Source organism: Urocitellus parryii, chromosome 3, assembly GCF_045843805.1.
Source record: "Urocitellus parryii isolate mUroPar1 chromosome 3, mUroPar1.hap1, whole genome shotgun sequence".
Lineage (NCBI taxonomy): Eukaryota > Metazoa > Chordata > Mammalia > Rodentia > Sciuridae > Urocitellus > Urocitellus parryii.
In genome coordinates, this window is record NC_135533.1 from 110,414,301 (window position 1) to 110,442,109 (window position 27,809).

At 39.2% G+C, this 27,809-nt stretch overlaps 1 protein-coding gene across 1 annotated transcript in view; it reads left to right on the forward strand.

Annotated features, from left to right (window-relative positions):
- Positions 1–591: 591 nt before the first annotated feature.
- The window catches only part of Egfr (epidermal growth factor receptor), a 201,972-nt gene continuing 174,754 nt past the window's right edge, over positions 592–27,809 (forward strand). Inside the window, exon 1 of the mRNA XM_026412215.2 lies at positions 592–903. Coding sequence (XP_026268000.2) covers positions 816–903 — 88 coding nt within the window. The 5' untranslated portion in view covers positions 592–815. The remainder of the gene's footprint in view (positions 904–27,809) is intronic.

The following is a 27,809-nucleotide window of genomic DNA, read 5'->3' on the forward strand; positions in this document are numbered from 1 at the left end:
CAGACGTCTAGCACTCCTGCCATCCGGAGAGGGTGAGAACACCTTCGCTGCTAGGCCAGCTTCCGCTAAGATTCCCGGGTGAGGGTGCGGAGGGGGAGTTGGAGACCAGAATAAAGGGCATCTTCTCCATCCGTACCACTACTCAAACTTGGTTCCTGGGTTCAGACAGTTCGTCCCGAGCTGGTACAAGTTTGCTTAGTAAACTGAAAGAAGGGAAAGGAAGACGGGGACCTTGGACACATTTGGCTGGTTCCATGAAGGCTAACCCCTCTACCTAGCCATGTAAATCAGAGTGGACCAGGTACGAAGGGGAAGCGCAGGGAACCCTCCACTCAGAAATTAACTCCCAAGTACTCGCGCTTCCCTCCTGCTCGCCGCCCGCCTCCCGCAGGAGCGCTCCGTCCTATGGGGCCACAGCCATCCACTACCACCTCCTGGACGCAGCCTGCTTTCGATCCTTGCGGCGAGTTCTTCCTCCCTCTGGGCATTCTCCTCCTCCTCCGCTCCTCCCGATCCCTCCTCCTCTGCCTGGTCCCTCCTCCTCTCGCCCGCCTCCCCACACCCCGGCCCGCGCAAGCTAGACGTCTGGGCAGCTCCCAGCGCAGCGCTGCAGCCTCCGCCTCCTGCACGGTGTGCGCGCCCGCGGCCAGGGCGGCCTGAACAAGTCTTGGCGGCTGCCGCCGCCCAGACCGGACGACAAGCCACCTAGGCGTCTGCCGGAGTCTCCGCCTCATCGCCGCCACCACCGCGCACGGCCGTCTGACTCAGTCCCGGAATAATTGCGGAGAGCCGGAGCCAGCTCCTCGGGGGCAGCAATGCGACCCTCCAGGACCGCCGGAGCCGCGCTGCTGGTGCTGCTAGCTGCGCTGGTATGGGCGAGTTGTGCGTTGGAGGAAAAGAAAGGTAAGGGCGTTCCCCGCGACCCCCCGCAGCACTCTCCAGAGCGCGCTTCTCGACCCGCAGTCAGCCCCGCCCGCGCACCGGCGCACCGGCTCCGCGTCCCGAGCCGCCCGCCCGCCCCTCCTTTCCTGTTTCCTTGAGGATCAGCTGCGCTTCTGGCTGGGACCGTGGGAGGAACTGGACGTTTCTTTTCTGGGCTGGGCGAGTCTGCTATGACCGGAGGAAGGGAGACGCAGGGCTCAGGGCGGCGGGGCTGCGAGCGGGTTATGGGAACCGCCGCTGGGAGCGCCTACGTACCCGACAGCTCCCAACTTACTTTTATCACTTTCTTGCCCTCCTGCGCTGGGTCGGCGTCTGCGGGCGAAAACTTGGTTCGGGGTAGACGCCTGTTGTTGCAGCACGTGTGCCCGGCACTGTCCGCTGGAGGGCCGTGGTGACGCTGTAGGGCGCTTGCATCAGGGCTGGAGGGTCCCATCAGCTGAGTCCTAGGGACTTAGGGAGCTGAGAAAGGACTTCTAGGGTAGGGGACTTCCCGAGCGTACCCTCTGCAGCTCCTTCCTCCTCCTCATTCTTGGGGTTAAGCCGCGTGCCTCCCGACCAAGCGACCCGGCCCTTCACGCTGATCTCTGCAAACCCATTTCCCGGGTATGGAGTTGCATCAGTGACCTGGGAGGCTGGAACTCCTCTTCGCCGCAGCGAGCAAGAGGGAAGGCGTGGTGCTGGTAGTTTCCTTCTCTGAAGAGCAGTGAGGAGGATCCGATCCGCCCCCTCGCCCTATGGGAGAGGACCCCAGCCACAAACCCGGTGCGCGCGGCTGGGGGACCAGGGCTCGCTGCCTGACTGAAGCTCCTTTTCTGATGCCCATTCCTAAGACCCCTAGGGTGTCTTTAAGGTGGCAGCTTGCCGGTACTCCAGAGGTTTGCCCACGACCTGTAGTGATTCGACTGCATCTCTTAGCTTTATAGTGGACCTGGACCAAGATGTATGGCTGTCCGCTGTGCAACACCTGAGTCCTTATGCCAAACTCCCTACGCGCGAACTCATCCCGCTGGCTATCGGAGAGCCGTGTTTCAAAATGGGGCTCACAGCAAACTTTTCTTCTCATTATCCCAAGATTTAATCTTTTGGGTGTTTCTTTTTGCCTTTTTGGAGAGTTTGACATTAGGACAACTAAAATATTAAACTTAATTGGAAAAAAATAATAAAGGATTGATGTCCATGGTTTTACTTGTATGCCAAATGTCCAGACGGAACATGAGCAAGTTTGGCTTCGTGACTGCCGACCATAAACCCACTTGACACGAGAAACATGCCTCAGAAGGTTTAATTGCACAATTTCAAAATAGGCTCAGGTTCCAAGAATCAGGTCCCTGCTTGCTGTTGATGTCATTGGCATGGGGAGTTGGGGCTTTGGTGATGAGAGGGTTTGTTGGAGGAGGAGTAAGGCATAAAAGAGTGGTTTCTAACTTTGCTACGTAGAGCACTCACCTGAGATTTGGGGTTGGGGGGAGTCGACTTCCCACCCTGGACATTCTGATTTCATTGGTTGTGGGTGAGAGGGGGCTATAGGATTTTTCAAAGCCCTTCAGGTTGGGGAGCCAGGTTTGAGAATCTTGGGCATAGAAGAAAGATTGGTAGTCTCCAGGGAGATTTACCTGCCAAAGTAAAGAGCTCCTTTGGAACATCTGGAGTTTTAACAATCTTGCAAAATACAGGCAAAGGGGAAAAGACAGGGTGTGGCTTCAATAATAAAGGATTAGTCTTTTTTACTAAAGGAGCCAGTGGATGGTTTTCTCCCCCTTACATTAGCCTGGAGGGCTCCCCTCCTCCCTGCTTGTGATGGCTAGGACAGTGGTCTGGAGTGCTCCTGAGATACTAGAGTTCTCTTAATAAAGTAAGGTCTCTCTATCTCTGACAAAGGGACCCTCTTTATTTTAAATTAAGCTCTTAGAGCCCCTGCAGAGCTCCAGAAATGTGCCCAGCTCTTTGATGTCACTCTTTGAACACTAGGATTAACCATTGGAGATTTGTGTCTGAGAAAAATAGAAATGCCACTGAATTTTCCTGTTTGTTCTGTATTCACTTAAAACAGAATGCTCCTGAGTAGTAAACAAATTTCATTCCACTAAAGCCACATTCAAGAGACCACATCTTTAAGGAACAAATTATTAAAGTATGAGATGAAATCTTTCTATACAGGATCTATTAATTTTGTTCAAGAAGATTTATTGGTTTTAGTGAGTTTTGTTGTTGTTGTTACTGTTACTGTTATTGTTGTTCTAAGATATGGTGTCATCTGTACTAGTTGCTTTCAGACCTAAGACCAGACACGGTTATAAGTGTCTTGTTAATCTTCACTTCAAGTGACGTGAGTGCTCTATTTATGGGGAAACTGAGGTACAGAAGAGTAAAGTTATGAAATGATTTTTCTACAGCTAGTAAGAGGCAGAATCAAGATTCAAATTCCCATAACTCTAAACTGCCTGGTTTCAGGAGAGCCAGGTCAGATGTGTGTGTGAATGACTAATGTCGGATGATGAAGAGGAAAGGTACCAGGGAGCAGGCTCATTAAGATGGGCCCCTTGTCTGAAGTTTCCAACAGACGCCTGCTTGTTCAGTGGTCTGCACTCCTGCTCAGGGCTTCTCAGTCGTTGTTCTGGCTGCCTTTCATTGGGGCAGCTCAGTGGCCAAATCAAAGAGTGAACCAACATGGAGATTGCTTCAGAGATGTTGAGCAAGACACTCTTGCAAAACAGGCAGGTAAAGGTGCTACTCTGGAAGAGATCCGTGGTTCATTCCAAGGACAGCAGGTATTCTCAACGAAGTGAGCTTTGTAGAAATGAGCTTGCCTTGGCCCTACTTCTGAGAACACTCTGATTCAGGAGGTCTGGACTATATTACAGGGGAGGGAAAAAAAGCAGGAATTTTGATGGTATCTACAGCAAAGAACCACTACCCCTCCTTTCTGTAGAGGAATTAAATCTTGGGAAGTCCAAGAGGTCTATTTTCTCATTCCAGCTCTGCGTGAAGGTGGACACTTTGAAGATCCAAGATTCTGAGTTCTAATTTCTGAATTCAGTGAATATGTATTGAGTGCACAGAATATGCTAGACATTGTGAATTAAAAGGGGGATAGTCTTAATGGTTTTTACTATTGTCCAGAGAAGTGTGATTCTTTAAGTCACTAATTAAATATTAGTAACTTGCTTTTCAAACCCCAAAAGGAGACAATGAGCCTGAGTGTCTGTAACTATGAGTATATCCACACTGATGTAGCACAGACTAGCAGATATTGATCCAATATGGTAACATTGCTCCAATAGACTTTAAACAGTCATTCTGGTTTCACATATTTAATTTCATAATCCATAATTTTTCAAAATCTGTTGTACTGCAAAATTACTCTCGGTCCATGTGACAGCACTAACAAGTTTTGAAATGTTTTTAGAGGTAGTATCAATAAAATGAAAGATGCTGTTTAAAAAGAAAATACTCTTTTGTTTTTTTCTCTGAGGTAAGCTTTGGAACTATCAGCTAGCATCTGAAACTTTTTTGACAATAGTGAATAACTCTAATATTAAAGGCAATTAATGATTATGAGGAATTAAGGGAAGGTAGCCTCAGGCTTGTGTCCCTGGTCCTGAAATGGGGATGGGATCAGAATGTTCAGGACATTCAGCCTGTCCAAGGAAGGACCCACCTACCGAGCAATTTGACTCTTGCCATGTTGCTTGCTGTGAATATGGTATATGTGTGTGTGTTTAATGTTGACTTAGTACTGTAGAATGGTCTTACTTATAGTTAGGCTTTACTAATAAGAAAAGTTCAAGGTTTTAAAATATACACTACCCATACAATGTTTCCCTGTGAACACATTTTCCCCTGTAAAACAATTTTAAAAGCTAGATTCTGTCCTCAAGTTCATAGTAAGTTCATTCTGTTTTACTTTCTTCTGTCATTAATGGACATTTGAAATTATGGTAAGAAACATTTTAATTCTCAGTTAATTATTACTGGTTTATTCTTTAACAATTGGCACATACAGAATAGAGTATAGCTCTTGGCTTGGTCTCCTAGCCTATCCCCGTTGGACATCACAGTGTTTTCTCACACCTTCTTTTCATTTTGTTTTGAAAAGATTGCCTTTTCTAAGAAAATTCCACAGTTGACCCTATGGACAATGTCTCAAGATTGTCAATCCTCATGTCCGTGGGCACAGTCAATTAGATGGAGCTCAAGAATTATTAAGAATTATTTAAATAATTGGTTTGACTGTGATTTTCACTTTTCATGGACATTTGGTTAAGCTTCCTTTATATTCCCCCTCCCCCGCATCTAGGAAGTTTGCAAAGCCAGCTGGGAGGCTAATTGAATCCAGCCAGTAGTGGGGGTGTGTTCACTAAGACCCTTTAGAAACCAAGTGCTGGATTTATCATTTTAATCTCAGAAGGCACTGAAAGGCATTGAAGTACAGTATCAGATGTCTGGCCCTGTTGACTGACCATCTGTGAATTGCATATGCTTAGGATGAATTTTACTCATAGCAATTTCAGCAGCTTGCTTTAGAAAGTAATATGTGAAAGCTCTCACAGAGGATAGAATGTCTCTCTTTCCTCTAAGTAATATCATTCTGGTGGATTCTCAGAGACAGACCCAGAGTCCAAGTGTCCTTTCTGATGATATCGGCAGCTTCACATTTACTAGACTTTGGAATTACAGTTTAGGGGACTAATAGTACATCACCTTAAATATAACCACGATTACACTCTTGCCAGTGGACCAGCATATATGGCCCTATTTAGTATAAATAATTATGTAAGTTAACCACCATTGTTTGTCCTTTGATCGTAAGGGCGAATATTGGCCACTATTATTACATGGGTTTTTACTTGTATCTTTTTTTCTTTGTTTTTGGGCCATGGTGAGCAATTCACACTGTTCTATCCATATTTTGAGATGTAAGAATGAATCACTGTTGGTACTTGCCCATAAGTATTTGGAAGTCAGCAGAAGAGTGAGTATGCAACAATATCACAGGAGCAATGGTCGAGTTCTGCACAGGATAAAAGATGTCTTTCAAGATTAATTGCTTATAATTCTACCTGGAGACCAGGAATATTCCCAATGAAAGGATTTACACATTTGAGCCTTCAAAGAGCCATTGGTTATATGGTTATTTCCTTGGAGAGTAGGATATAAGAGAAGTGGTAGTTGGAGCAAAGTTCTTGAGAGCACTGGTAATTAAATATGACAGGAAGAGAAGGAATAAATGATGAGGCTACATATTGTCTCTCTGTGGCTTTGGATCTCATCCTGTATGAAAGAGAAATCACTAGGGAATTTTAAACTAGGAACTCACATGAAGAAGCTAATATTTCAGAAAGATGGGGAATAGTCTGTAGGGGCAATGGTAGAAACAGGGAGATCAGGGACTTTGGCAGTCAGGAGATAAAGCCAGAGCAGGGAGATGCAGAACAAGTGATTGGGGTCTAATCTGAAGGCAGAACTGATTGGCATCTATATGTAGGAAGTGTAAGTAATAGAGAATGTCAGGATGACACAGACTTCTGACTTGGAAGCCTGGGTAGATAATGAATCCATTCTCAGAGGCTGAGAAGTTGGGGAGACTAAAGTAAAGGGGTGTGACTTCAGCTTTTAGGTATGTCATACTTGAAATGCTGAACTAGAAGCATCCATGAGGCAATAGAATATATAAGTCTGGAGCCCAAGTGAGCAATATTGCCTTGAATTGTCATTGTATTAGGTACTTGTACTGCAGTTATTGTCTTTGATCATGGAAAGATCTAACCCCAGGACAACCTCCTGTTTCCACCTGCCAGATATTCGAAATCGGCATCAATATTGAGCCACACTGGGATTCTGGATTACTAACTTCTTTCTAGACTAGGCTGCTGATTAGCTGCAGTTATCTGTGACTGATCAATAGTACATCATACATTTAAGCATATTGGAAATCACACTATTTGTAAATCCTCAGATGAGGCTCCCCTTTTCTTATTTCAGTCAGCATCATCCAGGTGCTGGGGCACATGCCTGTAATTCCAGCAATTTAGGAAGCTGAAGTAGGGGGAGGGCAAGTTTGAGACCAGCCTCTACCACTTAGTGAGACCCTGTCTCAAAATAAAAACTAAAAAGAGCTTGGGATATAGCTCAGTGGTAAAACTCCTTGGGATTCGGTCCCTAGTACAACAATAACAAAAAGTTAGCATCAGATTACTTGGTTTTGTAAATCAGTAACTGAACTAAAAAGAGTAGCACATGACTTTCTTTTTCAGTTTTTTTGGGGTTGTGGAGGTTTCCAGGAATTGAACCCAGTGGTGCTTAACCACTGAGACACAATTCCACCTCTCCCTTTTATTATATTTTATTTTGAGGTAGGTTCTCTCTAAGTTACTTAGGGCCTCATTAAATTGCTGTGGCTGTCTTTGAACTAGAGTTTCTCCTGCCTAAGTCTTCAGGGCCATTGGGATTATAGGCAGGCACAACCATATCCAGCTTTTCTTTTTCTTTTTCTTTCTTTCTTTCTTTTTTTTTTAAGCAATAGTTTTTGAACCTTAACTGTTTCCTATAATCATCTGAAGAACTTTTGAAAAAGAAAATGGCTTCCTGTACCCCAGACCCAATGAATCAGAATTTCCAGGGGATGGAGTCCAACACACACATTTCTTAAAGCTCTTTGGGAAATTCTGATGAAGTGATTTATGTAGCTTGTAACAAAAGAAATTTTGTCTTTGTTCTCATACTCCTATTTCATATTCATCTCATGAGCTTCTTTAAGATCCAAGAGCAGGTTCTTATTTCATTGGTAAATAAGTTTCAGGGTTGCATTTTATTTCATGAATTAGCCTATTAAAGATCTACTGCAGTGTGGGCCCAAGGCAGCAGTAGCAGCCCCTGGGAACATACCAAAAATGCACATTATTAGACCCACCTTGAATAATATCCTATGGGGAGAAGGCCCATGGTCTGTGAATACAATTACTCCTGGAGATTCCCACACATGCGAGTTTGAGAACCACGGATAAACTATATGCACATTTCATGCCAGGTTTTGGATCCACAGAGGAATGAGAGAACTGTACTTGTCCTCAAAGGACTTGCAGTTTGGAGTGGCTGAGCAGAGACAGAGAGACGTGTGATGTAATGCAGTATTTTATAACAGATGTGATTTGGTATTTCATTGGGCGCTCACAAAAGAGACAAATGCTACCTCTGAGATTGGAACAGTTTCTCAAAAATAGAATATTTAGCTGAGTCTCAGAGGAGGAGACTATTGCCTGGCCTGCAGGCAAAAGAAAAAGAATGTGGAAATACTTGTAGGCCCAAGCTCCTTCTCGGAGCTCTCTGTTTCTTGTTATTTATTTATTTACTTATTTTTTATAAATGTTAATGTCTTATTACAGCAGATGTTAAGGTTCTAGAATTTTTTAAATGACTATAAGAAAACTTGCAATGTCAAAAGTAAAGTGCCCAAGAAATAATACAATTTACATTTAAAAATTAAAATAGTCATTTTTAAAAAAGAATAACAATCCAATTGAAGAAATGAACTGGAGTCTGGATCATAATTGATAGCTTTTTACATTTCCTCCCAACTGTATGATTTTCCCCTAAAAATTGTTATGAATGAGCAAAATGACTACTTTACATTCTTCATATAACTCCTGCTGGAGAAAGCAAAGAAAGAAAAGAAACACAAGTCTGCCTAATTCCAGACACAATAAATCTGTGTTGAATCACACTGGACTCAGACAACGTCTCTCAAATTAATTGAACTATTGCTAGTTGTGAATGAGAAGACACATCAGTTTCCTGATTCATTTTTGAAAACTGTACAGATTTACCTGTTTATTTGGGGAGATCACTTAGAAACAAATAGGTAGATTAGATATCAATAAAGGCTAAAATATGGCTTCTGGTGTTACCTTGTATACTTAGGCTTGTGTGTAAGAAGAAATATAGCAGTTTACTTTGCAGGCATTTTAAGAACATTCATGAAGGATTTTGTTTTAAAAGCAGAAATGTGATACTGACGTTTTACTGCTACGACCTGTGCACAGTGGGTAATGTCATGATTGTTTTAGCAGTTGTATTGCCTTACAAATGATATCATTATGACCATTTCACTGAAGCGCCTTTCATTTGCACCAAGTATGGGAAATAATTGATGCATTGCATATGGTTTCTCTGTTATAAGAAAATTGCATTTGTATGTGAAAAACTGTGCATGTTTTTAGTTTCTTTGACTATACTCATATATATATATATTTTTTTACCACTTTAGTGACTTGAATAAAAGCCATGTCATTCACTGAATTTGTATTTGTCCTTAAGGACAGATGAATGTGTCCTGAGAATTTCTGATCATTATGTTAAAATTTCAGAAAGTTTTTCAAAAGTGATTTTTTAAATGTCAGAAACTGGTTTTGTTCATTCACCAGCAAACATTGAATACTTAAAAGGTAGGGGAGGTTTAATTATAATAATTTTTCATTATTTCCATAATCATTTCCTAATTCTTTCTCATATGCTGTTGGCCATTGTTGATGCTTAGAATTGTGCTGAACAAGATAAATTAGATGAATGTTTTGTTTTAGTAATAACTTTCAAGATCTAATTATTCCAACCGGATTCCTTTAAGTATATTTTAATACAATAATAGAAAGCTAAACAATTATCTTTTCCATGGGAAACAAAACCTCTAGACTTGGAAATTTCATATACTTTTGATTAAGTTCAAATGAATGACAGAAAATCCAAACATGGTCATTGGAGAATAATTGTAACACCTTTTGGGTTTAAATGTGACTATTGATCTTAAGGAGTTTTTAAATATTATGCATTTCAGAATTTTTTCTTGACTTGATTTTTTTGCTGTAAAATTAATAGAGAATCAGAAACCTTATTTGTGTAGTTACTTTTTGATTCTTTAGCTCTGCTGACATTTGCTGATAAGATTCTGATTTAATAGACTATGCATAGAACATAGTTATGAGTACAAATTATGCACTACCTTAATGTTTTTCTTTCTTCTTTCTGCTTTTTTAAACCTCTCTTCCTCCATTCCTCCCTTCTTTTTCCCTCTTTGTCTTTCATCTTTGCAAGCTGTTATGAGTTAGTCTTTGCAGAGAAAAATTTAAACAAATGACTGCAAATAAAAAACTGATAAATGACTGCAAAGGAAAAAAAATGACAAATGATTTAAAACTATGTTGTATAAGTTTTGAAAGTTAACATCAAAAACATTCACTGTTCATGAAAATTTTTAATACAAGTATACATTTACACGTATCTCATTCCTGGACAAGTGGTGTTGCTAAGGGGCTTTTCCTAGTTCATGGCTTAATGTATTTTTTTCCTGTTATTTGCTGTTAGTTGTAATGGGAAGAGAAAACAGGTTAGAATCTACCCACCCAGTTTCAGTTTCCATAAAATAACAAGATGATTCCAAGAATCCTTGCAGCTGAAAACATCCGTGAAATTAAAAGCAAATCTCAATGTACGTAAGATATGTATTTAAGCGTGTCAATAATAAGTATGTTGTCCCTGTAATTTAGATGTTAGAACATTGATGTCATAATAATAATAACACCTTGCATTCGTATAGCACTTTACAGTTTACACAGTGTCTTAATATCCATCTCTCTGAGCCTCCTAACAACCCCACAGGATCAGGATAATTATCCACATTTGAAGGCAAGAGACCCAGGCTCAGATTGATTCCGTAATTTGCCCATGATCACTGTCAACATTGAGCTGCTGGGTTTTTTTTGTGCCATGCAGTGCTGGCTCCCAACCCCCTGCCAAATGTTCCCCAAAATTCTCCTCACACCTCCATTGAAACTTCTGTGGTTCTTAAGCTATTGTTGCCTTCTATCACTTAGTCCTATTTGTTAATAAGAACACAAAGTATTTTTAACACAAAGTATTCCTTCAAATTTCTGTTATATTTCTATTACTTATGCTTCATGCATGTCCCAATTTCTGTACATTTCTGCATATTTTCTATTTCTTCTGTTTTTGTTCCTTTCCCACTTTTCTTCTTGTTATGAAGCATTTGGTTTTTAGAATCCAGTTTCTTCTAAGTGTCTTAACTGTTCATTTCATAAGATAGAGGGCAGAGCATTTGTGAACCCTGAAAACATTTACCTTAGGGATCAGAAGTATGACTTTTTAATGTTGTGTTATAAGCTTCTGTAAATTTGCCAGACCTAAAAATACTTGCAGAAAAAAAAGAAATGAGGAGAGAAAGCAATTTGATTTAGTAGTTTGGTCAGTTAGCAATGCCTATGGCAAAATGTGGTGATTCAGTTTCATAGGTTTTTGTGAGTCGTTTCTGTGATTCAAATGAAAGCACATATTTAAACTCATTAAAAGGTGAAACAGCTGTTATGAAAAGAGTCAAATTTAACAAATAATGTGGGCTCTTGAGGATCATTCATTTTCTACATCATAACTTTGTCCAAAGTATCCTGTCTGCAGGGATTCTTGGGAACCTTGACTTTTAAGGAGAAATTGTTATGAACATCAGATTATTCACTCCCAGGAGCTTTGTTGTTTGAATGAATGGAATGTGGAATATGACGTGAATAGATCTTTTATTAATGGTGATGTACCTTTCCTGAAAGAAATTTCAAAATACATGTTATTTTCCTTCACTAGGAAGGCAGGAACTTGGTTATTGATTATTCCTAAGGTAATGGAAACTTTCCAGTACTCCAGCAGAAATTCTCCTAAAGCACTTTCACATTTCATGATTATAAAGTGAAATAGGAAAAGTCCTGTATACTAACTGAGTAATTAATCTTTGATTATTATCTGTATACTGTAGGTTTAGACAATATTGCTAGGAGAACACATTGATTTTTTTCAAGCTTGAGATTATGCATTTCCTGAATAAGTAAATCCTTTCCGTAAACAACCAGCTAGTCTATTAATTTCAGGATGACTTTGGTAATTGGGCTTCTATGTCTTGCAAAAGTTACTTGAGCAAAAGTAACTTTTAGTCAACATTTCACCTTTAGTCAACAAGTCTACCCAGCCAAGACAGAACAGAGGGTTGAGCAATTTGGTGAAGTGGGATAGCAAAAATAGAAGAGTTATTCAGTTTTTCCCTTCACTTTCAGCCTTCGGGGATGATTTCCTGTTTAAATGCAAACCTAGTAATGTCTCTGGTTTGGGGCGGGTGGATGAAGTTGAATGAGAAAGATAGAAGACTTGGGTGGTTATCTGAGTCTATCTTTCCCCATGGCATAGTATTGTTCTTAAGGTCTTGGCTAGAACAGCAAGGTTTTAGATTTGTTGGGTATTGGCTACTAAATATTCATAATATTGTTCAGTTACAAAAACAAGACATTCAAATTATATTCAAGAAAATAAGTAGTTATGACTTCAGGGTCTGAACCATGCCAAAGCAGCCAATGAAAATAGGGTACAGAGGGGAGGGAGTTGCCATAGTTGCCATTCCTCTCAGGCGATTTTGTCCATATTTTTCTATTTCTTCCCTTCTGTGGAAGGAAAAGATTAGAGTTCCTTGGACCTCATTTTGAGAAGAGGTTGTACATTTTCTTTCTTCTCCCAGCCTTACATTATCTGAGATAAGAGGTAGGATGAGGTGGTGGCCACAGGTGATATGCAGTGGTGGTGAGCACAGGTGTGTTGAATGCACACTTGAAGCCTTGAAAAAGTTTTACAGGTTTGGTCACTTCTGAACAGTACTTACCAGGCTGATTTTTTAATTAAAAGAGGACCTCTACATACATTATAATACGATAATGAGAATGCTGATCTCGTGGTAGTCACATGTCCTGCTGGCGGGATGTTCTGCCAAGACAAAAAAGGCCCCAGTTACGTTTAAGAGTAATCTTAAAAGTAACAGATAATAGTTAATTAATACCCAGTGTTTTGGAAATGAGACATCAAACATGCCAACTTTGTAGCATCATCAGAGATAGAGAACAATTAAATCATTAAGTCTATCTCTGAGAAAGCAGCTTAGTCTAGCTGCGTAGAGGTGAAACGGGCATGTAAGGGGGAAAATAAGTATATCTGAAGATGGATTTTCTTTCAGAAAGGGTACCCTCCATTCTCTGACTAGGATGTCACCTGTAGACACTTCCACTGAGACTTTACCTGTGTAGTAAGTGGAGAGCCCTGACCATGATCTTAGATTGGTTCTGATATTCTTGGGTGAATGTGAACCATGACATAAGTAACTAGATGTGTTCGTGGTTGGGCATACCTGGCTCCCCGGATAAGTGATGCTTACCCTCCCAGCTGTTAATGCTGGCAATTGCAGCTTTGCCTGGTTCAGGCTATCTTGTGCTGTTTGTTGATAATGTTATTTACAGAAGTTGCTTCTGGTCATTTTTTTAGTTATAGATGCCTGCTGGTTGGTACACAGTGGATTGTCAAAGGCCAAAAGTTTTTTTCTGATAAGCTGATGCTGATCCATAATGAGGGGAAGGGTAGGGAAGAATGGAGAACCTTTGGATTGGGCATAGGGGAGTGAGAGTGTGTGTGTGGGAGATGTGTGTGGGGGAGTGAAGGATGGTGGAATGAGACCGACATTATTACCCTATATACATATTATGATTACACGACCATTGTGACTCTATACCATGTACAGCCAGAGGAATGAGAAATTGGTTCCATTTGTGTACATTGTGTCAAAATGCATTCTACTGCCATGTATAACTAACTAGAACAAATTTTAAAAAATAATAAAAGAGAATCAAAGTTCACTTGTATTTCTTCTGGGTAGAAAGTAGAATGTATTTGTCATTTATTAAAAATGGAGAAAAATGTTCAGGGATTTTTTTGTTATCTTGAGAAGGAAAGGGAACATTAGGGACACTTCCTTAGCCAGGAATTCACTACATTTGTGAGACAAAAAGGGGATTTGACAAGACAGAGGCCAAATAAGCCACCTGTGCGAAGTGTTCAGAGGAATCACACTGTACTTTAAAGAAAGATCTCTACTTCTAAATGGGTGTTTGAAAACTTCCACTGGTTCAAAATGTGTCAAAAAATACCATGTCTGAGTAAATTCCCAATTTGAAAAACTATTGCAATAGGCTAAAGAATGCATTTGTTCAATGATTCCAGGACTAAATCATCACTAGTAGATAGATAACATTTTTTTTCTCCTAGAAAAAGCAGTAACTTTCTTATAAAAGCCATCAAAGTGATGATAAATTTTTATACACAGGAAAAACAAAATGTGTACATGGGATTAAAATGACACTATATAAAAAAATAATTGTACCCCCAAATCTTGAGACCTGCTATGAAGTGATTTATTTATGCATGTATGTATATATGTTTGGCAAAAATTATTTATTTGCCTTTACTCTCCTCCAGATACTCAGGAAGGTGCTGGGATGTGACAGGTGGGGGCTGACTTTGGGACCAAGCTGCCTGGGTTTGAGTACAACTTTGAATGATAATGTTGACCAATTTTGGCAACCCCTGTGAGTCTCAGTTTCCTCATCTGTAGAATGAGAATAATCATGGCACTTACCTCATAGGATTGTTGAGAGGATGGAATGAGATGCTTTGTGTAGAGGTTGGAGCACATTCCAGCTTCAGTCCTCACCCTGGCCTTTTGGACTCCTGTTGTGGTTGAGGGACCTGGGGTTTAGCAAGGTCTCCTTACTCACCCAAAGCCATCCAAATAAAAAAAAGTGACCCTAGACTCTGACTGCAGAGCCAGTGCTCTTGGCAGCTGCATTCTTTGGTCCCAGGTAGCTGCTCTGTGGTCTGCACCCTCAGGATGTCAACAACACCTGGGCAGGACAAAGGCTCAGCCTCTCTCCACTCAGCTCATCTCCTTAGTGACCATGAACCCCATTGCAAGTCTCTCAGAGCACATTCATTTTCCTTGTATGGTAGAGAAAAAGGAAGGAGAAAAAGTGGTTTTTTTGCATAGTGCTGGGACAGTTTTTGAAATACTTTTCATTCTATAACCCCGATAGTTTATTCATGTGCCATTTTCATATAAAGACTTTATTATGAATACTATATAGCTCTATTTATTGTTTCTCTTCTCTTATTCCCCTCTTCTCTCCCATTGTTGATAAAGCTGATATGGCAATGATGACCATGCCCAAATCCTAAGAGTCCAGCCTTTAGGTCTTCATGATCCCCTGGATACCTGAACCACCTCATTAGTGGAAGGCAGACACACCCTACCAGAGCAGTTGGCCCTTTCAGCAATAATTCAGCTTCCTCAAGATAGAATAAACAACTTTTCCATTATTATTTGATCTGGAATTAGTTGAGTTGGTTCAGGTCATACATAGTGCACTCATGACTGGTTTTGTGTCAGCTTTCCATCACTATAACAAAATACTGGAGATAATCAGTTTATAAAGATAAAAGGTTTATTTTAGTTCAAAAATTCTATTCCATAGTCATTTTGCCCTATTGCTTTGAGTGTGTGATGAGGCAGCATAATGGCAGGGAGCATGTGACAGAGCAAAACCGTTCACTTCATGACCAGAAAGCAAAATGGAAAAGAGAAAGAGACCAGGGTTACACAGTCTGCTTCAAGGGTACATCTCCAATGACCTGAACTTCATAACCAATCCATCACCTACCAATATTGCCACCATGGGGACCAAGTCTTTAACACATGGATTTTTTGGGGGACCTCCAACGTCTGAACTATAGTATGTTTTAAGATCCCTGTCCATACCCAGACACTGCTGGGTCCATTCTTAGAACTTACTTAGGTTTCCTGTCTCTTCACCTTGTTCAGAATAAAAAAGCCTGCAGTGTTATATAGAACCATGCAAATGCACCAGTTATCTATCTTTTTATCTATTTATCATTGTTTTGTAATTTGCAAAGTGACAGACTGGCAATGAATTAATGTATGCTGGAGGCTTGTTATTTTCTACCAGAAACATTTAAAAGTTATTTCTAATGTTGTTTTAAATCTGTGAGTAAAAATAAATTGCTTTGCTGCAAGAAACACCCAAAATGGAAAAGCTAACAGTTCAAAGCTGATAATTTATCTCGTAGGCATTGCTAGTGGCATAGTTGCTTTAAATAGTGAGAGGATTTATTAAATATGTGATTTACAAATGGCTAGAAGGATAGTCTAACCTTTGTACTGAGCTTTGCCATCCATGAGATTTTCAAGGTTTTAATAACACAGCTTTCAGGGTGGATGCAACATACTTGCTAGCATAGCATTTGTTCCATTTGAAAACCTGGATGCCACAAAAGGAATTGACCATAGAACCTAACATGTAAGCTTTGGGTGGCAAAACATTTTTTTTTAATGTTAAGTTCATGATAAGCATTTTTTTGGGGGGGTAATATTAGGAAGGGAAGAAGAATGTGTGATTATGAAGGAAAGATTAAGAAAGTTAACTGTTATACATTACCTTGATGGTGTTGTAAGCTTTACATCATTCACTTTCAAAACAAACTTTGAGCTTAATATTTTGATTTTTTTACCAATATTGTTTTACTTAGTAGAAACCTAAGAAGACATTTTTTATTGTTGAAGGTCTTAAAAAATCATACTAAAAACAAGACAGACCTCCTTATATAAATGATGGTTTGTTGGTATAGCAACACTTTTGGTTGCTTAAAGAATTACAGATTCATACGAAGTAGCAAAACAAAACAAAACAAAACAAAAAACAAAGAAAGAAAGATACAGGGAGGTTGTGTGTGCTCTTATCAATCTCAACCAATAGCAACAACTTAATAGTGAAGTTTTATATATTTAGTTTGACATCTTTATCTATTGTTAACCTAAGTCAGAAGCTCACTGTTTTAATTAGCTAGTGATGTGAATTGCTTTTCACAATATAACTTGCAAGCTGTTAGGTGAAAGTTGTTGGTCTTTAATGGTTGGAGGCTGAAGAGGCACAAGGAGGGAAAGGGAATGAAAGCAAGAGGGAGAATACAGAGAGAGGGAGGTTGTTTAATTGGACAAACCAAAGTTCTTCTTGTCTTTATGGATTGTTTTACATGTACTGAAGTTTATATTCTCTTCAACGCACAAGTGGTTTAGTGTAAGTACCAGTCTATTTATCCTATGTTTGTCGTCATCTCTTTAGTCACTTGCCTTCTTTAATTTAGGTGTAGGTGCCCTGAGAGTATTTGGAAAGTTGGCAATGTCATGTTTTTTGATATAGATAATGTTTTCACAGAAGTAACCATTTGTTGAAAAATTCACGGAATGACACAGTTTTGTGTGTATTTTTCTCTACATGTTGTTATACAGTGATAAAAAGTTGTTTGTTGTTGTTGTTCTTTTGGTACTGGAGATTGAACCTGGGGCACTCTGAGTTACTTCTCCACTTTGAGACTGTCCTGCCTCAGCCTCCCAAGTTGCTGGGATTATAGGAATATACCACCTTGCTCTTCTACTGTAATAAATGTTTTAAGAATACATATGGGGGAACTGGGAGTAGGAATGAGATGGACATCATTACCCTAATGTATGAAGAAACGAATGTTGTGACTCTACTTTGTGTACAACCAGAGATATGAAAAATTGTGCTCTGTATGTGTAATATGAATTGAAATGCATTCTGCTGTCATATATAACAAATTCGATTGAATAAGTAAATAATTAAAAAAAATAACAATACAAATGGTGCCCCTGTACTTACAACTATCTGGTGGAAAATAGAAAATCTATAGGAGAAGCCAAGATTTTATTAGAAAATTAAGAATATCAAAGAATGTGTTGAACTCCAGAGTCAAGGCAATGCATCTGTTCTTTCTTTCAATATAAATAGCTAAAAGATCTCTTAAAGTGATCCTCCTCTTATTCTTAGTGCAATTTGCTCTTAGTTAATTACAATTTGTTGAAAATAGGGCACAAAATAAGGTGGCAATAATGTATACTCCTGTTCCTGTATATATTCCTCTAAGGAAAGCTGCTTCTTTTAACAGGTATGAAGCAACTGCAGAAGCTTTACAGAAAGACTGTGACATTTTGGGGTAGCCACAGAGCCCTTCCTTGCTTGTTCCCTCCCTGCATCAGGTTCCTCTGGAGCCATATATAGAACATAGGGAAAGGGGCTGGGGTTGTGGCTCAGAGGTAGAGCGATCGCCTCGCACGTGTGAGACCCTGAGTTCAATCCTCAGCACCACATAAAAATAATTAAGTGAAATAAAGGAATTGTGTCCAACTACAACTACAAAAAAAAAAAAAAGAGCATAGGGAAAGGAAAGAGACCATCAACTTCTTGATGCAGGAACATTCCTATCACAGAGCAAATGGACAGACATAATGCAGATCCTTTTGTGGCAGCTTCCAGAGCCTTCCAGCCTGCCCAATAGACTGAGCTCTAATTCTTACACCTGTTATATTGCACAACTGTACACTGTATTTGCTATACCAGCAGGAGAAGTTTATTTTAACAGATTGGTGTAATTTGGCATAAACTTATGTGCGTGTTTCATTTTCTATTTTCAGGTCAATTTGACTCAAATGGTATGCATTCCCAAAAGTTGCTGGGAATTGGGTTACAGGGACAGAAAATGTAGTCTCCACCCCTAAGGAGCTTGTAATTCAGATCCCCATTCATTGTGTCTCATTCCCCAAAGTGAGAACTGAGTTGAAAGTGGTTTTTTAATTCCTTAGTGCTGAAAGGGACCTGCATGGATTTGCTGAAGTGTATGAAAGGATGTTAGGCATAACAGCTCTGAAATACTTTATCTTATCTGAATAATCATGGGAGAACAGCATCATTTCTCTTGGTGATCTCTTGATCAGGAACATGCAGTAGATAAACTTCAAGCTTCAGTACTCACACAGACCAAACTCATCTTGAAAATCAACACACTCTAAGTTGACATAAAAAAATGTTTACTATAAGCTTATTATTTGCATGACATATAATTTCAATTATAAGTTGAGTATTCCTTCCCTGAAATGCTTGAGACCACAAGTGTTTCAAATTCTGTATAATTAATATGTATCAATACAAAATTCATTACAAAACAAAAGTGTTTCAGATTTTGCAGATTTCAGATATTTGCTGATGCTTTGCCTCTTAAGCGAGCATCCCTATTAAGTTTTGGGTGGAAGATGGATGTTCAACCTCTCTTTGTAAAACCAGTCTTCATTGTCAAAGCATCTAGTTTATTCAGATTTACTTTCTGCCAGCCAGAGTCTTACCTTCTTTTCTGAACAAAAGAACTTGTTAATAACTTCCCTTAAGAAATCTATGCCAGTTCTAAACGGGTATTTTGATTCTAAATGAATATTTTGATACATGGATGGGATATGGGGGATGGAGGCACATGGTGAATGGCAGCTTGGGAGAAATGTGCCACCTTGAGCATCAAGGTTTCCCATGCATAGTCCTTTGCCTCTACACTCCCAGGATTTCTGGGACATAATTGCTCAGTACTGCCAGCTGTTTTGTGTGGAACCTGGAGTACCCTTAGTATTTGAAGATAGGGGAGAGGTATGTCTTGATTTTGAAAAGCAGGAGACAGAAGATTGTGGAAGGGAAGGTGGGAAGGAGAACCTGGAGCTGATGACCCGTTCAGGTCAGTCAGTAGTGGAAAGGAAGACAAATGCAGTGTGAAAGCCTATTTATTGTCTGAACCCTTTGGGAAGTCCTTATGAGCCCACAGGGAGAAAGTGGTAAAAGGATTAGGAAATTGCTCCAGATCATTTTCTCCAACTGCAGAGCTGCAGATGTACCCTTGTGCAAGGGCCTGAGAACTTTATAAGATTTATATTTTAAATATAGAGGTTAGTGCTTTTTAAAAATTATTTTTGAGGAGAATCTGAATTTGTCTCAATTCATATACAGAGGGAACCATTTTGTAGCAATAAATCTTGCTTCTCAGCAACAGCGAGGCACTAAGCAACTCAGGGAGACCCAGTCTCTAAATAAAATACAAACTAGGGCTGGGGATGTGGCTCAGTGGCAGAGTGCCTCTGAGTTCAATCCCAAGTATATACACCCTCCCCCCCCCCCAAAAAAAAAGGAGAAAAAAAAAAGAAGAGGTGTCTAGCAAGAGGTCTTTAGGCCATTGGTAGCATGGTTTGGAAGGGGATTATAGAACCACTAATTCCCTCCTTTTAAAAATTTTTTTATATTTTTTATTTCTTGGCTCCTGGACATGAAGTAAGGAGTGTGCCATTGCCAATTTGACACCTCCACCACAGGTCTAAAAGCAATAGTTCCACCTGATCATGGATGAACCTCTAAAACTATATACCAGAATAAACATTTTTTCCTTATAAGTTCATTATCTTGAGCATTTGTTATAGTAACAGAACACTGACTAACATATTCTTGAACTATAATTCTAAACCTGCAAGCAAATGAGGAACTATTTCTAAGTGTTGAAAATGGGGGTTTAATGGGGAGAGGTGGAATCTGTTAAGGTTTAGATATTCGATATCCCCCAGAAGCTCATGTGAAAAACAACTCAAGAAAGTTTAGAGGTGAAATGATTGGGTTATGAGAGCCAATCAGTGAATTAATACCCTGTTAGGGTGATAACTAAAGGCAGGTAGGATGTGGCTGGAGGAGATAGGTCAATGGGGAGGTGCCTTTGGGTATATTTTTGTGCGCTGAGCTTAGGCTCTCTTTGCTTCCTGGTGCCGGGTTTCCAATTGTTTTCCTCTGCCATGTCCTTCCACCATGATGTTCTGCCTCCCCCTGGCCCAGAGCAATGGAGTCAGCCATCTGTGGACTGAGACCTCTGAAACCATGGGCCCCCAAATAAGCTTTTCCTCCTCTAATTGTTTTTGTGAGGTCTTTTGGTTACAGCAGCCAAAAAAAAAGTTGACTAAACCAGGGTCCTCTCGGAGTATGCTCTTGGCTTTTACCTTTCTTTTTTGCTTAAACAACTAATCAATCTCTGGCATGTGACTGTTCTCTCAACTCATACATTGATGGTGAAACAAAAATTCATAGTGACACGAATGTGTCAAAGTTTGTAAGCAACTGTTTTAAAACATAGGTGAGAATCAGTGCTGCGCCCACTGGATCTTCTGCCAATGAGTAATGTTGCTTTTTGGAAAATCTTGCTTCAGAGTTGCGTGAGTTTTTTGCATCGAGTTCAAAATTTGGCTATGTGGAGATCAGAAGAATGATTTTCCTCTCTTCCACCAAGTGGAGAATGCCTCTGTAGCTGTATTGCTTATAAACTTTCACAGAAATATGGTATACACATTCTTCATTTCTTGAAAACAGTATTAATTTTGGAAGATCTGCATACTTATTTAAGTCCTCTAAAGATTTTCTACCCATTATAGAGAAATTTTGGTAAATACCAAATGGATGGATTAGACCTTTGCAATTTACCCATTGCTTTTATTATTTAAGATCTGGATTGAAATATTGCAGTGTAATTTTTTAAAAGTGCCTTTCCAGTCTCTTATTCTGCATGTCATTGTTGGGTTACTAAATAACTGGAGGGAGACATTATTTTTGGTTTTTAGTGTGCAGTTTTTTGAACTACAATGTTTTTGTGACAACATGGTCTTTTTCCAATAAAATTTCAGGTTAACATTAAATAGGCACTGGATGTTTATCTGATCTTGTTTATAGGAGCTTGAGAAATTTTTAACCTATGTATATACTTTACACTATTATCTAGGTTAGAGGTCATTGGAACATTTAGAATTCCACCCTCAACTTCAAAAATCATCAGGTAATGGCTACTGCATTTATATCAGAAGATGTTTGGTATTTATGGAGAAATAAAGGTTGCCATGTGGGAAATCATATGTGTAAATCTCTATTTGGAAATCTGTACATTCCGTAACAGAAACTCAGTGATCTTTGCTCAGTAGGGGACTCAATAAATAAGTATATGTGTCCATTGTGAATAAGTGTTGTGACACTACATGTGTGGCGCCAGTTGCTGGTGCTGGGTTATATATAGAGCTATAGTGTGAACTTGAGATGCAGGTCACCTTGCCAGCCCTGTGCCATGTAGAGTGAACCAGATAAATATGCTGGCTGCATGCATCAAACATCTAAGATTACTATTGCATTCCAAATAAATCTCTAAAATCCTAGCACATCTTTATTCACTGACAAACATCAATGTATTGAAAAAGGAAAATATATACAGTTTAAACCAGTAAGTGCTTAAACTGCAGTGATCTCAGTTCACAAATTTCCCCATTGGTCTTCTTTGCACTTCCATTGTAGTAGCTAGAAAAACAGTCCTAACCAAAGGAGTGTATAGACCTTCTCTGAAAACATGTGGATATGACAAGTGCTATTTTATTTTAGTTTTCAGAGAATTCATTTTTAAAGTACATTGGTTTAGGGGCTGTGGATGTGGCTCAAGCGGTAGCGGGCTCGCCTGGCATGCGTGCGGCCCGGGTTCGATCCTCAGCACCACATACAAACAAAGATGTTGTGTCTGCTGAAAACTAAAAAATAAATATTAAAATTTAAAAAAATAAAGTACATTGGTTTAAAAGTATTTTTAAGAAACTAGCAGTTGGATTATAATGGAAGTGCTCTCAAGGAGAAGTGAACCCTAACTTGATGCCACTATGATTAGACCTCTTCCTGTAGAAAAAACTTCAAGAGTTTTTGAAAGTGTTCCTATCATCCAAACAACTCAGGGACATGTATTTTATTTTGTTTTTTTAGTTTTTAATTCAATTTAGTAGAAAATGGCAGGCAGGTCAGAGTAATGCATGATCTTTAAGGTCCTCTTAGTAATTAGGAAAAGAACTAATTATTTTTGCATGAAATATGATAAACTGATTATGTCTGTGATAAAAGGTTGTAACCAGGACAACTCTTAAATATTACATCAAAGAAAAATAAGTTTGAGTTTGATTTACCTCAGAAATAACTACTGACTCAAGAGACACTATAACTACTGACTGATACCACAAGCCACCCATGTGTTGTGAAAGTCAAATAGCTGGTGGTTATTCATCAGTGACAGGAGTGGACGTCATCTCCTCTCTGTCTGATTGTTGGCTCTGCCCAGAGTTGGCTAGTCATGAGAGAACCACAGGTTCTACCTGATGAGAAACTTGAGGAAACAAAATTGAATTTCAAGGACAAGGAAAGCAAAGTCCATTTAATTTTGTGACTCATATCCCATGTATCATATGCTTTTCTATATTCAGTATATGGTTGCAAGATTTCCTGTTTTCTCTTTAAATTTCTATCTCGCATGGATATGGGCAAAAGTCTCCTTTGAAAAATGGGCTACTGCAAATCATTCTATGTATGTGCCTGAGGAAGCTATGAAGATAGAAAATCTTGAGTCATCAACCAGATGATTTTCTGAATTATCAAGCCAGAAGACTTAAAATATAGGGAATCATAAGAAATCTCTAAGCAGAATAATAGCAGCTCAAAATTAGCTGTCATATATTGGGCTAGATGGGTATTGCCTTGACATTGTTAAACTTTTATGTTTAACAAATGTTTCTTTTTCATTTTACTCCAGGAAATGGAAATTAACATTGCATTATGGGGAAGCAAATACTCCATGGGAACTTTCTTTTGTCATTTTTAATATAGAATATCACTCTTCAATGTGTCAAGTATTGTGATAAACTGGCATTGTATTAGCTTTCTGTTATTGTAATAAATGCCTGAGGTAATCAACTTATAAAGAGAAGGGTTTTATGGGGCTCAAGAGTTTTGGAGGTTTCATTCCATGATCTGTTGATCCCACTGGTTTGGGTCTTTGTGGAACATGATGACAGGAGTACATGGCAGAATAAAATCACTCTTGGCATGGCTGAGAAGTGAAAGAGGAAGAGGAAGGGGCTGGAGTACTACTGTCACCTTCAAGGGCCCACCTCCTAAGGAGTCTACCACCTCCCCAAATTACCAAATTAGGAACTAAGTCTTTATCACATGGGTCTTTGGGGGACATTTATGATCCAAACCATAGCTGGCATCCTTTACAAATAGCAAGTGCAGTTCTCTATTAATATGTATTTACACTCTTAAACTGAATAGTGCCTGCCTTTCAAACTGCCATTAATGGCTATTTATATTCAGTTAGGACTGAAAATAGGACTTGATTGTGAATCAGGTTGATAGATTTCAGGAATATGGGGATCTAGACCAGCAGGTCTCAGTGGGTACAATTTCTTCCCTCCCCACCTCAGCAGGTAGCAGGTGATGTCTTAAGAAATCTTTTGTTATCACACTGGGTAGGGCATGTTACTGGCACTTAGAAGGTAGAGGCTAGGGATGCTGGTAAACACTCTTTAACGCACTGGACAGCTCTTCCCACTAAGAATGATCCCCAGCCCAAAATGTTTAGTGCTGAGGTTTAAAAACCCTATGCTAAACAAGCCAACCCTATCCAGCTCACATGAATCCATCTTATTTAATGTTTCAATAGCATTCACTCTTATCCTTCATTCCTGTTGCTTTGTAGCTAATTATTCCCTTGCAAGGTTTTGTATGTGTGGAGAAGTACAGCAGCCAGCATGAAGTTTGGCATTCCTGACCAGCTGCACTGGGGCCAGCATTCCACCTTCACCTGCTCCAGCTTGCTCAACCTGAAAATTTACCAAGTGAAAGCAAGAACCACGTGAAGACGCCTTAATTAGACCCACCCATAAACTTGCTTAAAAGAGAATCAGTAAGGCGCTGGAGTTAAAAATTGGCTCCTTCAGTGCTGTAGAAACCACATAAATTTAACATAAAACATTCTTTTGTTTTCCCTTCTTTTCCCCCTCTTTCTGGCAATGCAAAGGCACCATTAGGTAAAGAAATCTTACCGCACCACTCCCTTAGAACCAGAAGAAAAACCAGCTTGTTCTAGCCCAGCTTTGTCATGGAGAGAAGGCAGCTGCTCCATTCTGGAATAATCTTTCCTTGGTAGCAGCCTGCCCAAGGGTGAAAGTATATTTACTAGTTGGAATTACACAAGTGAACAGTAATTGTGCACCAGTTTCTGCTTTCTGCTACCTTGAAACAATGTTATTTGTGCAAACGTTTTAGATGACTACAACCTAATGGCCTAGAAAAAGAAAAAAAAAGCCTTCTTCCAGGCAAAGGTCACTTGGGGCATGGAATGGGGCAGGATGACCCAGCAACTTGGTGAGAATTCACTCTGCCTTTGGATCTTGGAACTCTACTGTAAACCTTCAGGGCATTCTGATGGCATTTGAGCAGAGCAGGTGACCAAGGGACCTGTAGGAATTAGGGACAAACTTGGAAAAAAAAAAAAAAAAAAAACAACTACTAGTGAACTTGAATCCAGTAACACTTGTTTTCTCCCCACATTACTCATTGTATATTATAAAACATCATAATTTCTCGAACTTCAGAGACATTTGTGCCTATAATAGTAACTGGCATATGATAAATGCACAATAAATATTTGTTGAGTGAATGTATGAGTTCAGAAGTAAGTGGAGTCTTTGTCCAACTCTCTCATTTAACAAATGTCCACAAAGGTTTTATGATCACCAAGAAAAAAAAAAGAAAAAAAAGAAAAGAAAAAAAAAAAGTTGCTGTCCTGGCCCCATTCTTTGAATGTCTCCATGGTTTACTTGACTCTGTGAATCATGTCCCTGATAAAGACATTCCTGCCATTTAGAAAGAACACACAGATGAACCATCCAACTGGAATGGGCACCTTCTTCCATCTCATGTACAGTTTTCTTAAAAAAGGGTTTCTACAATTGTTTAAGTTTTAAGCTCTATAGAGAGTCTACATTACCCTGTTTGCAAAATTTAGAGAAGAAATAGGTTATGGGGTTGGAGACCCCAACATAACTATTGGTTTTTAAATGAAAAAAATAAATATTTTCAAATGTTTGACCTCATTAAGTAATACTTAATAAAATGTTTACTTGATCTTACATTATTAGATACTGCTCCATTTATATGAATATAATGCAGTTGTTCCTCTCTGTATAAATCAATGTTTTAGAGAACCAAACAGAATTCTTATTAGTGAATATTATTAGGCAATACAATAGAGTTCATTGTGGTTATTCTCTCATGCATATAACATACTTTGATCATTTCCACCCTTCCCACTTTTGCCTGCCATCTCCCTCCTTTTGATTTGTTTCTTCTTTAATAATCCAAAATGAGAAATTTTAAAATAAATTGGATACATTTTACTCAAATTTAATGTAACCATATCTTGCTAAACTATTGAATGAACTTTACCTGAGTTTATATATATATATATTTTTTTTTTCAATAAGAGTCTATGGTTTTCTCATCTGTAAAAAGAAATGCTTAGAAGGTTGGGGTTGTGGCTCAGTGGCAGAGTGCTCTCCTGGTGTGTGTGAGGCCCTGGGTTTGAGCCTTTGCACCACATAAAAATGAATAAAAAAAAGTTATTGTGTCCATCTATAACTATAATAATAATAATAATAAAAGAAATGCTTAGAATTCATGATAGCTAAGTAGCTTCTATGTTTAACAAAGGGGCCTGAAGGGAGGATTCTAGATCATATCCGAAGTGGGTCACTGGGAATTCAGCACCTGCACCCTCACTTAGTGGTTGTGTGATTTGGCAGAGGTAGCTTGACTTCTTTGTGCCTCAGTTTCACCTGTCAAGTCTAGGGCGGCAGTGACAATTCAGGGAGGTAATGTGTAGAAGGTGCCTGGCATATTAAAAGTGCTCGTAAATGCTGTTTTATTGCTTCTGCTCTTGTAGTTTCCTTATCATTGCCATCTAGTACAGTGGCCACGAGCCACATGTGGTGGCTCTTGGGCAGTCGAAATATGTTTAGTGTAAACTTAAACTAAGATGTGCTGTAAGTAAGTCTTGAATACATTCTGGATTTTAAGGACAGTACAAGAAAAAAAAAAAAGAATTTTTAAGAGATCTCAACTAAGGGCTGAGGGTGCAGCTCAGTGATAGAATACTGTCCTATCATGTGTAAGGTCCTAGTTTCAGTCCCCACCTCTGGAAAAAACAAAAAATCAATAGTTTTTAAGTTAATTACATGTGGAACTGAAAATATTTTGGTTATGTTGAGTTAAATAGAGCATAACATTAATTTGTTTGCTTCATTTTACTTTAATTTTTTTTTGTAATTTTATATGGACAGAATGCCTTCATTTTAAAAAAAATTTTTTTTAAAAATGTGGTGTTAAGGATCAAATCCAGCACCTCACATATGCTAGGCAAGCAGTCTGAGCTACAGCCCCAGCCCCATGTTTCTTTTTACTTTTTATTGTGCAGATATGAGAAAATTTTAAGTTATGCATGGGTCTTGCATTATTTTTCTATTGGACAATGAAACTCTGGACTTACTGTGGGTCACATGTGTGATGAGGGCCCCAGAAATGAGCTGCATATTTTGTTAGATCCTTAAAGTATTTCTCTTCTCCTCCACTTCCAACCCTTGACTTTTGGTCCAGAATCTTTGACTTTTCAGGCCTTAGTTCTCTGAAAGATGGGCACTTATGATAGAATGAAAAGAATAAGCATCTAGGCAAATATAATTTCTCTTCACTTTCTGACATTCTGCCCTAGCCAAGGGAAGTATTAAGCATAAGCTTACTTTCAACAAATGAAGTGAGAACCAGCTGTTTATTCTTCCAAGAGTCCACTGAGAAAGTGTTGCTAAACTTGTTCATGGGTCGTGTTTTATGGCCCTGGGAGTCATTGTAAAGGGCAGTGTTTGGCTTGCAGCTTCCTAAATTAGTGTTTCCCAGCTCTGTTCCTTAGACCCATGTTGGTATTAATAGATATTCTTAGGGAAAAAAAAAGAAAAACAACAACACACAACCCATGTTTAAATATGCCATTTGTGTATATTTCTTCTTAAAGATTCTAAAAACTAGGAATATATTTCATTTTTTTAAATGATGCTTTCCAGTGGTAAAATGCTTGCCTAGCATGTGCAGGGCCCTGGGCTCCATCCCCAGCCCTGCAGCCAAAAAACAACAGAAACAAAAACAAAAGCAGAT